Below are 16,775 nucleotides of genomic sequence, written 5' to 3' on the forward strand. Positions count from 1 at the left end.
GGGGAGCCTGGACATGCGCGGACACGCCCCTACCACGTGACGAAGCCAGTCGGGGCGAAACCCTGAGTAAATAGGACCTGAGCCTGTTTTTACCATCACAGCCGTGCCTTCCCCCTACGTGTGACGCGAGCTTCCTCCCTCCGACTCCTCTCCTTCACTTGTCAGCGTGCTCCACTAGACTACAACCCTCTTCAGCCCCCCTATTTAAAAGAAAGCACTAGTGGGAAGTGAGAGAATTCTACAAGGTGAGTACGCAGAGACACTCAGGTAGAAATTACAGCAGAGGTGGCTAACACAGGGGAAGGCCCCTGACAACTTGCCCTCTCTGCATTTTGGTAAGAATGGCAGGGCCAGCCTGGAGCTGACTGCTTCGTGGAGACACAGCCGCTAAGGCAGGACATAGAATGAGAAGTGAAGACAGAAGATTCCATGCAGCAAACTCAACCGGACACCAGCGACTGCCTTTGCTACTACAGCATAATAGTAAGCAGTTTACAGGTTTTATCCTTTTTAAAGGTAATACTCATAACAATTTTGCTTTATCCAGAAAGAAATTGTGGACCAAAGTTGCATAGATATAAGGTGACCAACTTTTTTACAATGAAAAGGACAAAAATAAATTGAAGAAAACAATATTGTAAATAAAAGAAACATTTTATTCATTGCAACAATAATACACTATGATATAAATGCATAATGAAAACGTAATATATTATAATTATGCTTACATGCCTATTTTTAATAATTGTAAGAAAAATGTACTCATTAAGATACAAATACGTCACATCACACACAATGGATCAACTCTGCATTGATCGAATATGGACATTTACAGATTAGTCTTCCAACATCAGAAAGGAGGACATGTAGGAGGACACTTTTTGTGGGAGGATGGAACTTACAAAAGGACTGCCCTCCCTAAAGGAGGACAACTGGTCACCTTAATAGATAGGATATGGTGGAGCCATATTCCAACCAGGTCCATCCCAACCCAAGAGCCACATTCCAGTCTAGGACTTACTACAAAGCCCCTGTTCATCCAGCCAAGATATTGGAGAGAGCTCCTGGTTTCGCACAGGCATTTTTATACAAGCACCTTGATATTATGCCTGTGATCCCCAGGAGTCATTCACCTGTCCGTGACATTCTGCCCACTCCTCCAATCACAGAACTCTACACCACCCTGAGGAGCTCAGTACCAGGAACTAAAACAAGTTTACAGGGGGCGTGCTAAACTTCACAGGGTCCCCAGTTAGGATGTCAAACTAAAAATTCCCAAATATTGAACATGGCAATTGACCATATTGCTTAATCCCCACATGTAGTTATTCATTTCCATGTTCCAACACCACAGCATAGCTGTATCTCACACATCCCTCTCCTTTTCATTTCACTGTAACCCAGGCCCTACTCTGCCTCTTCCTAGGACTATTACTATAGCACCCTTACAAGGGTCTCCCATCTCAAATCCATTCTCTGCAACACTGTCCAATTAATTTTCCAAAGTCCTTCTCTTGTGTCACTTTCTTTAAAAACCAAAATTTTTCTACTGCCTCCCAAATGAAAGTAAAAACTCCTTATTTTAGCAGTCTTTCATGAAATAACTCCAGCCTCAACCTTTTCTGATCTCATCTCCTACTACCTTCCTAAACACACTTTACACCCCAATTAACTAGCTTGAAAAGTGCCCCAAATGTTTCATTATCTATACCTCTGCTCATGTATGCCCTCTACCTGGAATGCATAGCCTCCCTGCCTCCTATGACATCTTGCCCTTGTTTTAAGATCCAGCTCAAAATGCTACCTCGTTCATGTACCATGCACTACTGGGGATGGAAAAAACTACAAATTACTTACCTGCCTTTAATGAGCTTATAGTATATGTGGAGAACTAAACAATACATGCATATCTGAGATTCTTTGATTCTTCACTCCCCAAACTTACTCCTGTGCCATTTTCCCATTTGTTAATGACACTCTATTCTTCCAGTTGCTTGGGTCAGAAACCTAGGGATCCTGTTTGAATCCTCTATTTCTCTAATTACACATCCTCCACCCATGCACATATATTTAACTCATCATTAAGTCCTTCTATTTCTAACACCCTGGCCCAGGTCACCATTATCTCTTGTTTACATGATCATACTAACTTCCTAATTTGTTTCTTTGCTTCCACTTTGGCCTTCCTATATATGCTCTCTCCAAATACAAGAATGACAGTTATTCCCTTCACAAAGTTTACAATATTCCAATCGGTGGAGCCTTATTAACAGGAACATATACTAATTCATATTAGAGTACCCCATTCTTCAGAGTCCTGGTCTGAGCAATCTCCCTGTGTCCCTTAGAGATGCTTACAATAGAAGGCTTCCATATCTAGGGGGGAAAACTTTAAAGTTAATCTCAGTTGAGAGATTGCTGTTAAAGACTAGAGGAAGAGAAGTAACAAAGTGGCATAAAGAACCTGAGCTATAGAGTCAGACAGACACAAATATGAACTCTAAATCTGATACTTGTTGACCTGACCTGTGGTGGCACAGTGGGTAAAGCATCGACCTAGAATGCTAAGGTTGCTGGTTCGAAACCCCAGGCTTGTTGGTTAAGGCACATATGTTCCTCCCCCCCACCCCTCTCTAAAATGAATAAATAAAAATCTAAATAAATTAACTAATTAACAGTAGTCAACCACTGATTAAAAATAACGATGATGGTGGCGCAGTGGGTAGAGCATTGCCTGGGATGCTGAGGATCCAGGTTTGAAACCCCGAGCTCACCAGCTTGAGCATGGGATCATAGGCATGACCCCATAGTCGCTGGCTTGAGCCAAGGATCACTGGCTCATCTGGAACCCCACCCCCACCCCAGTCAAGGCAAATATGAGAAAGTAATCAATGAACAACTAAGGTGCTGCAACTATGAGGTGATGCTTCTCTCTCTCCCTTCCTGTCTATATGGCCCTGCCTGTCCCTCCCTCTCTTGCTCAAAAAAAAAAAAAAAAAAAAATGAAACCATTACTAATTACAAACCACTCCACATTACCCAAGTGAGTAAATGTTGGTCTGATTCTAAAAACAGAATCACTGTTATAAATAGAATTAGTGAGATGATCTAATAGATAAGGGATGAGGGATTAACTAGATTACTAGAATATATATATATATATATATATATATTTAATGAGACACTCAAGTTCTATTGCCTTTTTAGCAATAGAGCATCTAAAGTACATGATGATGTTTTGTTTGTTTTCCTAGTCATCACTCAGGATCAAAATACTGCACAACTCCAAAGGTCACCACTCACATTATTTAAGTTCAAGTGATCGAGTCCCAGGTATCTTTAGTCAAAAGTCACAAGGTAAGTTTACAAAAAGAACAGTTCAGAGAAGACATTCAGTTGCAAATTGGTCTTTTTCATCCCACACCCATGAGGATCACAATGCAGGAATGAATTTACTAAAAACTACCGAGGTGTCACATGCAATCGTTGTTGAATCTCCTTCCTAAACTGGGTCTGCACTGTTGCTACCTGCTGCTGGGTAAGGGCCTTGTCACAGGTCTGGTAAGTCAGTCTATAGCAGAGACTGACCTGTGCAGTCTCGGGATGCTGAAAACGACTAAGAAATTGTATGGATGTGACAGTGTCCTGGGACACTGCTCGGGCCACAGTGTGAAACTCAAGTTCATTAAATCCCTTTTTCTCATCTAACCAAAAACTAATATCATGTACGTAGCTTGGAGGATATAAGGCATAGCTTTTAAAGGGTTCTATTTTCCCAGGGACAAACTTTTTCAGGAAACGGTTATCAAAGGTCCACAACATTCTCCAGTCAGAGATACCCCAGACAAGCATGGCTAATAGGTCCAAATTTATAGACACAAACACAAAACACTGGTCTTCATGTGTAATGCTTGGAACAGATGTGGTAATAGACCCAATATTCAGATCCTTGGCACAATCTGGGCCAAAATTATGAGACTTCACATTAATCATATAATCTCTCCTATTAGGTTGAAAGATAAAGTCTACTGAACTGCTCAGCTGAAAGCCCTCCAGCAATGTCTGGGTCAGAAGGCTATCTAGAGTGCCCTTCAGGTGGTCCAGCAGTGACTGAAGACAGCCATCCTTCATATTTTGATTACACCCAAGGATAAATAAAGTCTCATGAAATGCCGGCATTGTGAAAGGTGAGATGAAGCACTTCTGAAAGACAGGTCCACTGAGGATGTACACAGAACCTGGGAGGAAGTCTGGTGCTTGGATGACAGCCTGAACATGAACTAGGAGAGAAGGTCTAAGCCAGATCTTGGCTCCGCTGAAGATTCCGTCACAATCTTCCTTACCCTCTCTTCCAAGGCTCTTGGGAAGACAAAGTTCTGAAGGTGACACTAGAAAGTCTTCCATGTCTTGTGTTGTCCCACCAGCCAGGGACTCAAAGTTTGAGTTATCTTCAAGGAGATTAATCCAAAAGGCAGCTGATTGAATGTCACAGTTCCAGGAAGTGAGAACATTGGTTTCTCCCAGTGGTAGGAAAGGGAAGGAACACTTCAGCCTTTTTAGAGGGAAGGCTTTGCTCAATTCAGCAATCAGTTTCTCATTTATGGTTTTGATAGGATGACAGGAAGATGCTTCTAGGAAACCCCTGTTTAAACACAAATACAAAATAACCTTTTAAACTTAAAATCATTATTATAATATGATTAGAATTAAAGTGCAAATAGCTGAATAGAAAAGAATTATCCTTAAGTTGACCCTGAAAGAAGATGGCCACCCACCATAAACAAAGATATCATGTGTTTCAGAACTCTGACAACCACCATTCCTACAATAAAACTTTTCATTCTAAAGAGGTTTAGACAAATAGTCAAGCACCAAATCATTAACAGTACATGTAGCATCCATTCAATATATGGTTGCCAGCAAGCCAATCAGGATGCAACTAGAGACAGGTGTGATTTCTGATAAAATAGCAGTTACCTGTTCAACTTTCCTACAAGTGCTTTTGGTTCTCGAAAGGAAAATGACTGGTCATCCAGTTTGATTCTGAAGACTCTCGGTTGTGAACCTTCAAAGGGTAAGCTCCAGGTGAAGACATGGTTCAAAGCACCTTCTACATGAAAGGACTTATCTTGACTCCTGGCAAAATAGACACCAAGTATGAAGTCTGTCAGTATTAAAGAAAGCAAGGCCCTGGCCAGTTGGCTCAGTGGTAGAGCGTCAGCCTGGCGTGTGGAAGTCCCAGGTTTGATTCCTGGCCAGGGCACACAGAAGCACCCACACACACATACCCCCTTTCCTTTCTATCTCTCCCTTCCCCTACTGCAGCCAAGGCTCCATTGGAGCAAAGTTGGCCCAGGCACTGAGGATGGCTCCATGGCCTCTACCTCAGGTGCTAGAATGGTTCCAGTTGCAATGGAGCAATGCCCCCACATGGGCAGAGCATCACCCCCTAGTGGGCTTGCCAGGTATATACCGATCAGGCATATGTGGGAGTCTGTCTCTCTGTCTTTCTGCTTCTCACTTGAGAAAAATACAAAAAAAAAAAAAAAAAAAGAAAGAAAAAATCAAGTATTTCTGAGACTGAATTAGGAGATTGGCAAGGAAAGGTGTATTTATGAGATTTAAAAAAAAATACCACTATTACTTACCTATATCCAGTGCACTTGTATCCTGGCACAGCCTCACAGTTGAAGGGATATACATCACTTAAAATGAATCCCCCCAGAGCTGCCATGGCAACTACTTGCCAACTGTTGTGCCATTCTCTTCTAGGATTATCAGCAGGAGTCCCACCTTGTCCTCTACACAGTGCCATATGGATTTCTCCTTCCTCTGCAAGAACATCTGCACAGCTGATGGGGGTAGAAGAACAGCCATTTATCAGAAACAATTACAACTAATCACTAAAATTCTATGGCACACTAAAAAATATATATTTTGCCAAACTGACAAAAAAAAGTATAATTTTGATTCATTCAAGATGGTTGTGTTGGCTGCTGTCATTTTTTTTCTTTGACAATCTAAGGGAAAAACAGTCAGTGCCATTAACTAAATAGGTATTCCATGTTTCAAAAATTTTGCAGCATACCAGTTGACAATCTCTGATGTAAAGCACGTGGTAAATTGGGGTAATTTTATGAGGTAGTTAATATTTTTGGTTTATAGATGAGGAAGCAAAAAGATTAAGTAAGCTTACCTAAAATCATACCAGTAAGTAATGAGTGTAGATTTGAATCCATCCTCTTCACCATCAGACTACATTGGTTACCATTATTTCACATTATCAAAATAGGTGAGAATTACAAGAATTTCTTGCAAAAAGTTAAGGCACTGTAGCTAACTAGGAGCTCAGTTCACAAACCTTAATCTTGATTCTGTTGCCTAAGAAACACAGGGAGTTCTACTGCAGGAGTTCCCAGAGGCATCACAACACCAACTGTTCCTGGGAGACACCTGTCCCTGCTGCCTTGAAGATTTAGCAAGGATAGCAGATAGGACCGTGCTGATCAGGCCTGTGCTACATCAGAACTTGCAGAGGAGACATTCCTGCCAACAGGACTCCCACTTCCCACACACTGCTACGTGACTAACTACAAGAACTTTCTCCTTTTTTCTCGTGTTTTACTTTACACCATTACTAACAGCCTCTGAACCCTATAAAAACCACCAGCGCCAGGAGAATATTAAGGAAGTTCTTTTGAATGATAGTCACCAGCCTTCTGAAGTTGCTGCAATTTGAAATTAAAGACGCTCTAGTAACTACTCGGTAGCGGTCTCTCATTACATTGGCAAAAAAGGGCGACAGAAACAGGAATCCCGGCCTGTTCCGGTAACAAGGGCAGACTTTGTACTTTAATTTAGTTCTCTGGGTTTGACGTCTGCCTTTCCAAGCAGACTGTGTGTGCTCCTGGAACTTTATAGCCTCTCTAAACCTATCCAGTAATTTACACACGTAAGCCCAGTTTCCCAAACTACACAGTTTGAGTGCAGTATGTCACGTGCATTCTAAACACTTGTGCGTGCTCGCCTGCCCTCACCTCCGGAAAAACCTGGCAAGCAGCTCCCTGTTCCTGGAGACTCCAGCTTTGCGCCCGCAGTGTGGGAAGTTAAAGCAAATCCGATCGAACGCTCTGTCGCGCGGCGCGAAGGCGTCCGCCAGCCGCGTGCAGTCCACCCCGAAACGTACGGTGGCGCCTGGCACGGAATAGACAGGGGGCGTCTTCAGACCTGGAGCCAGAGAAAGCCTTCCCTAACCTGACCCGCAGGAAGCAGCCGGTCCCTACACACAGCGGTTTCTAGGCAAACGCTGGAGGGGTGTCCCAAAGCAGCCCTTAGGTTTGCCAGAACCCCACGAGCACGCCCTTTCCGCATCAGGCCCCGCGGAGGGCCAGCCTCGATACCTCGCTCGCGCAGGCGCCGTAGGTTCTCCTGGGCCGCCGGGTCTCGGCCAAGGTCGGCTTCCCGCTGCAGGCAGGTGGCGGTGAGAGTAGTGGTCGCGTCCAGGGTCTCGCTTACAGCGGCGGCAAAGGAGAAATTCCCCTCCCCAACCAGCAGGAGGCGCCGAGGGGCCATGCTCTCAGCTTGGTTCCCGCTCTAGCGCGCTGAAGCGCTCATTTATTACGTCACACCCGTCTCAGCTTTCCTACGGGCGCTGGTCGCTTGTTGATGGCGTCCCCACTGCGAAGGTGGCCTTGACGACAAGAATGCAACATCTGAGGAGAAAAACAGTCATGAGTTCAAATGCCAGATGGGGACTGTCCCCATCCCCTGACCCTCAGCCCTGCAGGAGTGTCAGAATACAAGTGGTCCCTCGTCTATCCCCGGGGTTAGGTCCCATAACCTCGGCGTTAGGCGAAAATCCGTGAAGTAGCGACCTTATATTTATTTTATTACTTACATGCATATTTTTAAGGCTTTATAAACCCTCCTCTCTTATAAACCTTTCCCACACTTATTTTGCTTATCTTTACACAAAAATAATTAAAATAATATATAAAAATACGTATATCCTGCAAAATCCTGCGGCATAGCAAAAAATCTGCAATACAAGGTAGATAAATAGAATTTTTAAATATGCGATACAGTGAGACTGCGAAAAGTGAACTATGATATGGTGAGGGACGACTGTAAATGCCTTTTAGCTGGAGGCGGCCCAGGCGACTGCATCACATCTTCAGGTGGTCACAGTGGTCCCCAGCACAGAGGGGCGGCCAAAGGTTTTATAATATTCCTCACCTCGTCCAGAATGGCCACTGCCCGTGATCCCTACTTCTTGGAATTTCTCCAGGTGCTTCTACCTCCTGCCTTTGGTTCAGTCAAGAAACACTGGGTGCTTGTGTGCACTGCAGGAACAGAGACACATGCGTGAGCAAGGTGTGGCCTGCAGTCCCCAAGCTTGTAGTCTGTTGATGAGGCACAGCATTAGGGATTCTGAGGAAGTGGGGCACCATGCCTTACGTGCAGTAGTTTTGGGTGCTGAGGGAGCACACAGAAGGGAAACCTTACCATTTTGGGGGGAGAAGTGAAAGATTCCCTGGAATTGAACAGAGTTGAAAGCTAAGGAGGGGTGTACGCTTTACCTGGGCCAAAGGAGTGAAGAGGCAGAAGGAACAATATATGCAGAAGCATGATGGAGAAACAGAGTATCTGAGTTTGGCTGAAATGTAGTTGGAAGGAGGGTGGGTAACAGGTGAAATGGAAAAATGAAGCAGGGGCCAGGTCATAGAAAGTATTATAACCCACTTTTACACCCTGAACAGTACTCTGAAACAGTGGCTAGACACTGAAACATTTTAAATAGAAAGAGGACACAATTAGATTTTATTTTGGAAAGTCCTGCTATTTTCGTGGAGAAGGAATGAAGAAAAACTAGGCTGACAGCCAGGAGATGAGATAGATGGCTACTGCCATCATGGAGTTCAGGCTGATAGTGATCTGAATTGGAAGCTGGCCAGAGGGGGGCTGATTCAAAATTCAACAAGACCTAGTGATTGGATAAATGTAAGAGGTTGAAATAGAAATCAGGGTCAAAGATAAGCCCCGGGTTCCAGAAGTAGACAACTGAGTGGATGGTGATATCTGTCCTGCTGCCTCAGGTCAGTATTACCTTGGTCAGCAGTCTGAATACTAAGCCTGTTGGACTTTATGGACCAGCTGCTCTTTAGTCATCATGCTGTTTGTTGACATCAGTGCATGCATCTATCTTCACAAAGGCACATGATGTGAGAGCAGTTACCTTTAAACCTACAGTATTGACCTTGTGGGAAGGTGGGTGGGTGAGTGGGTGACTCCCAAATCATGGCCACTTGGTCATGGTGATCTGAATGATCTATATTCTTTCTTTGCTTGGAAAACTGAGAGGTCCAGGTTTGATGACATCTCTTCTTTTAAAGAACATGGACTTGAACAGTAAGGTTTTCTGTCACTTTCCTACAGAATCTTCAAACTACAGAAGATGCTCAGGATCCAGTTACACTTCTTCATGGGAGGTACTGTCTTGTTCCTAACCTATGAAACCAGACTTTTCTTTTTCACCAAAAATAAAAGTGGGTAGGCTTTTGATTTCTTAAAAAAATTGAAATTCAGACATTGGGCATCTGGTATTTTCAAAGAACTGTTGATTGAGAGGGCAAGCAACAGGAGAGGGTGAGATGATGATTAAGACACAGACCCTGTTCTCAGGGATCTACAGTTCAGTATAGGGGATTCCATGGATCCTTCAAGAAGTCATGCACATGGTAGAACTTATAGAAAGATAAGAACATGAAGTACTGTGTGAGATAAACAAGAAGATAACAAGGGAAGGCATATGGAATAAGTAGCATTTGAACTGGGCTTGGAAGGAAGGAAGTTATCATTTATTGATCATTTATTATGTTACCTAATTTTCAAGTTCTTGCTGTTCTATTTGACTATAGCAATACTCCTAGTTTTTAATTACTACATTTTAAAATTAGTTGGACATTAGGGAGTATATAGTATTGAGGGTACTAAAGTGGTTTTTTGTCTTTTTGAGGGGAGCATTTAATCTATAAGGTTATTGGCTACTCCTGATTGAGAGAATAGGTCAAAAGACTCATGGACCTGTAGAAAAAGAAACAACAATTAAATTGGGAGGAAACCTAGATTTTTAGTAAGGGTATTATTCTGTTATGCTTTGCCAAGGGTGAAAAAGGGATAGATACCTTTCCTGCTCTCTAATATGTGTAACAAACTTTTCTATCCTCACCTTTTTCCAGAGACAATTTCTCACAAGTTTCCTTCAAAAACCACACTATGGCAGTCTCATTAATGCAGATGGCCATGCTGAAGTGTGGATAGATTGGAATGATGTGTCCAAGTTTTTCCAGTATGGGTGGAGATGCACCACTAATGAGAATGCCTATTCAAACCGTACCCTGATAGGCAACTGGAACCAGGAAAGATATGACCTAAAGAATATTGTGCGGCCCAACCCCTTCCCTTCCCAGGTAATGTAACTTTCTCTTTCTCTGTTTCTTTCTGTTAACAAAAGAAATGCAAGCGGCCATTTGAGAGGCAGGAATCTGATAACTTCCAGTGCTGCAATCTCTCATGCTTCTGTTTAATGAACTGGTTGTGGGAGAGCAGTAGGCTAGCTAAAATACCTATCCCACTTTACTATTAAGTTGAATATTGTATCATTGTAAGGTAATAAAAAAGTGGGGAGTACTGTTTCTCTTGCTTCTGTTTGAACTTTATTCCTCTGCAGAAATATATGATGTCTTTTTTTTTTTTTTTTGTATTTTTTCCGAAGCCGGAAACGGGGAGAGACAGCCAGACAGACTCCCCCATGCGCCCAACCGGGATCCACCCGGCCCGCCCACCAGGGGCGACGCTCTTCCCACCAGGGGGCAACGCTCTGCCCCTGGGTGGGGGCCGCTCCACTGTGACCAGAGCCACTCCAGCGCCCGGGGCAGAGGCCAAGAGCCACCCCCAGTGCCTGGGCCATCCCTGCTCCAACGGAGCCCCGGCTGCAGGAGGGGAAGAGAGAGACAGAGAGGAAGGAGGGGGGGGGGTGGAGAATCAAATGGGCGCCTCCCCCATGTGCCCTGGCCGGGAATCGAACCCGGGTCCCCCGCACGCCAGGCCGACGCTCCACCGCTGAGCCAACCGGCCAGGGCCTATGATGTCTTTTGACGGAGGCTAGCTTTTCTCCTGGTCCTTGCCCTTGTAGCTCTCCTAAACAAACAAACATACAAAGGTTATGAAAGTTAGGAGCCCTTGCTGGTTGGGTCAGTGGTAGAGCCATTGGCCTAGCATGTGAATGTCTTGGGTTTGATTCTTGGTCAGGGCACACAGGAGAAGTGCCCGTTAGCTTCTCCACCCCTCCTCCATTCTTTCTCTCTCTTTTACTCTCTCTCTTCCTCTCCCACAGCTATGGCTCGACTGGCTCAAGTGAGTAGGCCTTGGGTGCTGTCTCAGGCACTAAGAAGAGCTCAGTTGCTGAGCAATGGAGCAAGGGCCCCAGATGGTCAGAGCATTGCCCCTTAGTGGGCTTTCTAGGTTGGTCTCAGTTGGAGTATGTGGGACTCTGCCTCTCTGCCTCCTTTCCTCTCACTAAAATTAAAAAGAAAAAACGAAAGAAAGAAAATAAGATATAGTATAATGACATATAGACCTCTAGTCACTCTAAAATTTGACAGAGCCTGTTAGAATTCATGCCACTGTATTCTTTATTTCCCAATATTGACTATTGATTCTTGTATTTTTATTTATTTATTTTGTGTGTGTGTGTGTGTGTGTGTGTGTGTGTGTGTGGAGAAGCAGATGGGCAGTTCTCCTGTGTGCCCTGGCTGGGAATCGAACCCGGGACTTCCACACGCCGGGCTCTACCGCTGAGCCAACCAGCCAGGGCCGACTCTTGTATTTTTAATCTATTATTTTTTCTTTCCAGTTTGGTCACTACTTTGAAACAACATATGTTACAAGCTACAACAACAAAATGCCACTTTCAACCCAGAGTAGGTGGACTACTCTTTTGAATTCTTATATTCTCAGTACCTAATTTAGGGCCTAAAATGTAGAAAGAACTCAAATAAAAGTAAACTGAATGAGTGAGTAAGTGAATAAATGAGTGAACAATGTCCCTATTTTCTGAATTTTGAAAGGACTCACTCTCTATTCCTTTAGAACAAAGACTGAGATTGGTTACTAAGACTGCTTGCTATTAACTGATTCCACTTGTATTTCTCTTTTCTCTTCCCTCAGGGTTTAAGCGAGAACCCCACTGGTTCCCAGGACATCAACCTGAGCTGGATCCTCCTCGATACAAATGCACAGAAAAGTCAACTTACATGAGTAGCTATTCAAAACCTCAAACTGGTCATCACTCTGTGTGTATGTGTAATCATAATTGCCCATTTCAGGAACTAGGATGCTAAGAAAGAACAGGAAGCTTCATTTTTTCCAGAGTACAATATAGGAGGGAGCGCATTCTATGCACAGCTAAGAATTTAGAAGCTCACAACACAATTTCATTCTCTAAATAAATAAAACACAGAAAATGTTCTCTATCTCCTTTTAACCAAGATTTAAATGTCAAGTTTAAGTTGATTACATCTATTAGCTATCCATTAGGGGTGTTATTGAAGGGCATTAAAAATAATTATTTCTCTCAGAACTACAACCAGTCTGCTCGTACCTGCCTTCCATTGGAAGGAAAATTCAGTATAATTTACGTTATATTTGGCTGGATGCTCTCTGGATATGAGTTTGTTAGTCATGGTCAGACAGTGTAACTTTATTATAATCTTAACATTCTTCTTAAGGATTAGGAAAAATAAAATAACTTTTATTATTATAGAGAATTAATTTTTTTAGCAATGCATTTTTAAAAAAATAATTTTTCAATTATAGTTGACAAACAATATTATATTACCTTTAGGTGTACACCCCAGTGATTAGACATTATATAATTTACTAAGCGATCATCACAATAAAACTCACACCTATCTGATACCATATTGCAGGGGTCCCCAAACTTTTTACACAGGGGGCCAGTTCACTGTCCCTCAGACTGTTGGAGGGCTGTACTATAAAAAAACTATGAACAAATCCCTATGCACACTGTACATATCTTATTTTAAAGTAAAAAAACAAAACGGGAACAAAAACAATATTTAAAATAAAGAACAAGTAAATTTAAATCAACAAACTGACCAGTATTTCAATGGGAACTATGCTTCTCTCACTGACCACCAATGAAAGAGGTGCCCCTTCCAGCCCGCGGGCCGTAGTTTGGGGACCCCTGCCATATTGGTTTTAGAATATTATTAACTGTAGTCCTTATGCTCTACTTTCTATCCCTGTAACCATTCTGTAATAACCAATTTGTACCTCTTAATCCCTTCACTTTTTTCACCCATTCCATCTTAACACCCCTCCTATCTTACAACTGTCAAAATGTTCTGTCTCTTGAGTTTGTTTCAGTTCTACTTGTTAATTTATTTCCTTTTTTAGATTCCGCTGATGATAAATATATATATTTTGCCATTTTATTGTTCATATTTTTTATCCTTTTTTTTCTTCTTAAAGAAGACCCTTTAACATTTCCTGTAATACTGGTCTGGTGGTGATGAACTCTTAGCTTTTTCTTGTCTGGGAAGCTCTTTATACATCCTTCGATTCTAAATGATAGCTTTGACTGATGATCAAAATGGAAACAGAGGCATGGGTACAAGGAACAGACTGACAGCTGTCAGAGGAAAGGGAGTTTAGGGGCTGGGTGAAAGAAAATGAAGAGATTAATCACACACACACACACACACACATATAAATAAAACACATAGACACAGATAACAGCTAGGTGATAGCCAGAGGAAAAGGGTGGGCGTGAAGGTAGGTAGAGGTGGGCAAAGTTGGGGTAAGGAGGATTGAAAGGGACTTTGCTGGGGGTGATGGGCGCATGATGCTGTGTGCAGATGTTTTACTGAGTTGTACACTTGAAACCTGTGTGGTTATGTGAACCAGTGTCACCCCAATAAATTCAATACCAAAATTAAACTTAAAAAGTTCTCTGATCCTAACCTGTGGTGGAGCAGTGGATAAAGCATTGACCTGGAATGCTGAGGTCACCGGTTTGAAACCCTGGGCTTGTCTGGTCAAGGCACATACAGGTGTTGATGATTCCTGCTCCTCTTTCTTTCTCTTTCTCTCCTCTCTCTATAAAAAATGAGTAAATAAAATCTAAAAAAAGAAAAAGAAAAAAATTTTAGGCCCTGGCCAGTTGGCTCAGTGGTAGAGTATTGACCTGGCATGTGGATGTCTCCTATGGGCCAGTGCACATAGGAGAAGCACCTATCTGCTTCTCCACCCCCCACCCCTCGCTTCTGTCTCTCTTCTCCTCCCCTCCTGCAGCCATGGCTCTATGGAGCAAGTTGACCCTGGGCACTGAGAATGGCTCCATGGCCTCTGCCTCAAGGGCCCCAGATGGTCAGAGCATTACCTACCCTGCTGGGCTTGTCAGGTGGATTTCGGTCATGATGCATGTGGGAGTCTGTGCCTCCCCTCCTCTCACTAAATAAAATAGAAAAAATTGTTCTTTGTCTGAGTCTCTGTTCTGGTTGTTTATTTTGTTTATTAGATTCAATTGTTGATAGATGTGTATTTATTGCCATTTTATTGCTCATATTTTTTATATATTTTTTCTTTTTCTAGAAAAGCCTTTATCATTTCTTGTAATGCTGGTTTGCTGGTAACAAACTTTTTTTGCCTTTTCTTGTCTAGGGAGCTCTTTATATGTCCTTGATTCTAAATAATAGTTTTTCTGGGTAGGGTAGTCTTGGTTGTAGGTTCTTTGCTTTTCATTACTGAGTGTTTCATGCCAGTCCCTCTGGCCTGCATAGTTTCTGTTCAGAAATCAGCTGACAGTCTTGTGAGAACTTCTTGTGAGAACCCCTGTATGTAACTAACTGTTTTCTCTTGCTGCTTTTAAGATTCCCTCTTTGTCTTTAACCTTTGCCATTTTAATTATGATGTGTCTTGGTGTGGACCTTTTTGGATTCATCTTGTTTGGAACTCTTTGCACTTCCTGGACTTTTATGTCTATTTTCTTCACCAGGTTAGGGAACTTTTCTGTCATTATTTTTTCAAATAAGTTTTCAATTCCCTGCTATCTCTTCTTCCAGCACCCCCATGATAAAAATGTTGGTATGCTTGAAGTCCCAGAGGCTCCTTATACTGTCTTCATTTTTTTGAATTCTTTTTTCTTTTTGCTGTTCTGATTGGGGTGTTTTGTTTTGGATTTTTTTTTTTTGCTACCTTATGTTCCAAATCACTGATTGATTCTTGACTGCATCTACTCTACTATTAATTCTAGTAAGTTATTCTTCATTTAGTTAGTGTATCCTTCATTTTTGATTCATTCTTTTTTATGGTTCCCATGTTTTTTTGTTCTTTTTTTGTGGCAGAGAGACAAAGAGAGGGACAGATAGGGACAGATAGGAAGGGAGAGAGATGAGAAGCATCAATTCTTTGTTGCAGCATCTTAGTTGTTCATTGATTGCTTTCTCATATGTGCCTTGACCAGGGGGCTACAGCAGAACAACTGACCCCTGGCTCAAGCCAGCAACCTTGGCTTAAGCAAGTGACCTTGGGCTTCAAGCCAGCAACCTTTGGGCTCAAGCCAGTGACGATGGAGTCATGTCTATGATTTCATGCTCAAGCCAGTGACCTCACACTCAAGCTGGTGAGCCCATGCTCAAGCTGAATAAGTCCGCGCTCAAGCTTGCGACCTCAGTATTTTGAACCTGGGTCCTCTACATCCCAATCCAATGCTCTATCCATTGCGCCACTGCCTGGTCAGGCTATTTTTTTATGAAGTTCTCACTAAGTTCATCAAATATCCTTACAGCCAGTATTTTGAACTATGCATCTAGTAGATTGCTTGTTTCCATTTTTACTTCTTTTTCTGGAATTTCGTTCTGTCCTCTCATTTGGGATATGTCTCTTTGTCTCCTCATTTTGGCAGCCTCCCTGTGTTTGTTTCTATGTATGAGGTAGAGGTGCTACATCTCCTGGGCTTAGTAGAGTGAATCTTATGTCACAGGTGTTCTGTAGAGTCCAGCGGCACAGCCTCCCTGATTTCCCAAGCTGGGCACTCAGGTGTGCCCCCAAACCTATGTGGGTGATGTACAGCCTCCTGCTGTAGGTGAGCCTTGATCTCTGTTGACATCACTGGGAGGAATTGGCCCTCATGTCAACAGACTGAAAGCATCAGCTGTGGCTATAATGGAGCTGCTGTGCAGGAGTCGATCCCATAGAGCAGGACTTGCTTCAGTGGTGATTTGGTGCTCACTGAGTCTACCCCTTGAGTGTGTTGCTCATGGAAGTGGTAGGGTTATAATCCAGCATGATGAGCTGATGCTATCTACCAAGTACACTGGCTTTGGGGCCTCCTGGGAAATGCAAGATCAGTCACTCCCTGGGTGCTTTCTGATGCTACCTAGCAGGATCTACAGAGCAAGCTGATTATGGCTGCTAGTTGTGCTGGACTTGGAGGTTCCTAGGAGAGGCCAAGCTACAAACCAAGGCCAGCTGCTGTTAGTGCTGGGCCTGGGGCCACTTGGTAAAAGATCTCAGGTATGTAGATCTCGGGTATCTTGAGAGATCTTAAGAAAATCCAATGCATGAAGCAAGAGAGGCCATTTGTGGCCCTGGCTGGTTTGCTCAGTGGATAGAGCATCAGCCTGGCATATGGATGTCCCAGGTTCAATTTCTGGTCAGGGCACACAGGAGAAGTGACCATCTGCTTCTCT

At 43.0% G+C, this 16,775-nt stretch overlaps 2 protein-coding genes and 1 long non-coding RNA gene across 3 annotated transcripts; 2 read left to right on the forward strand and 1 right to left on the reverse strand.

Annotated features, from left to right (window-relative positions):
* The first annotated feature begins 83 nt into the window (after positions 1-83).
* Positions 84-5,828, forward strand: LOC136314112 (uncharacterized). Its single transcript, XR_010727279.1, has 4 exons — positions 84-483; positions 3,255-3,357; positions 4,011-4,187; positions 5,773-5,828. It is a non-coding gene; the product is annotated as an uncharacterized lncRNA (long non-coding RNA).
* On the reverse strand, positions 3,355-7,597 carry FDXACB1 (ferredoxin-fold anticodon binding domain containing 1). Its single transcript, XM_066244535.1, has 5 exons — positions 7,401-7,597; positions 7,038-7,194; positions 5,649-5,852; positions 4,978-5,136; positions 3,355-4,642 (listed from the first exon to the last, which is right to left on the reverse strand). The coding sequence occupies exons 1-5, from the start codon at positions 7,570-7,572 to the stop codon at positions 3,463-3,465; spliced, it is 1,872 nt and encodes a 623-aa protein (XP_066100632.1). The 5' UTR covers positions 7,573-7,597; the 3' UTR covers positions 3,355-3,462.
* Positions 7,598-9,395: 1,798 nt separating this feature from the next.
* CFAP68 (cilia and flagella associated protein 68) lies at positions 9,396-12,401 on the forward strand. The gene is made up of 4 exons (XM_066252753.1): positions 9,396-9,488; positions 10,239-10,469; positions 11,915-11,981; positions 12,229-12,401. The coding sequence occupies exons 1-4, from the start codon at positions 9,396-9,398 to the stop codon at positions 12,399-12,401; spliced, it is 564 nt and encodes a 187-aa protein (XP_066108850.1).
* Positions 12,402-16,775: the final 4,374 nt, after the last annotated feature.

Source organism: Saccopteryx bilineata, chromosome 1, assembly GCF_036850765.1.
Source record: "Saccopteryx bilineata isolate mSacBil1 chromosome 1, mSacBil1_pri_phased_curated, whole genome shotgun sequence".
In the NCBI taxonomy this organism is placed as follows: Eukaryota; Metazoa; Chordata; class Mammalia; order Chiroptera; family Emballonuridae; genus Saccopteryx; species Saccopteryx bilineata.

Bases quoted from the DNA above. Each gene is read 5' to 3' on its own strand.
- CFAP68 (XM_066252753.1), top strand. From the start codon at position 9,396: ATGGACTTGAACAGTAAGGTTTTCTGTCACTTTCCTACAGAATCTTCA. The intron at 9,489-10,238 runs GTACTGTCTTGT...ACCTTTTTCCAG, and splicing joins GTTACACTTCTTCATGGGAG to AGACAATTTCTCACAAGTTT. The intron at 10,470-11,914 runs GTAATGTAACTT...TTTTCTTTCCAG, and splicing joins CCAACCCCTTCCCTTCCCAG to TTTGGTCACTACTTTGAAAC.
- FDXACB1 (XM_066244535.1), bottom strand. From the start codon at position 7,572: ATGGCCCCTCGGCGCCTCCTGCTGGTTGGGGAGGGGAATTTCTCCTTT. The intron at 5,853-7,037 runs GTGAGGGCAGGC...TACCCCCATCAG, and splicing joins CTTGCCAGGTTTTTCCGGAG to CTGTGCAGATGTTCTTGCAG. The intron at 4,643-4,977 runs GTAACTGCTATT...GTGTTTAAACAG, and splicing joins CTTGTAGGAAAGTTGAACAG to GGGTTTCCTAGAAGCATCTT.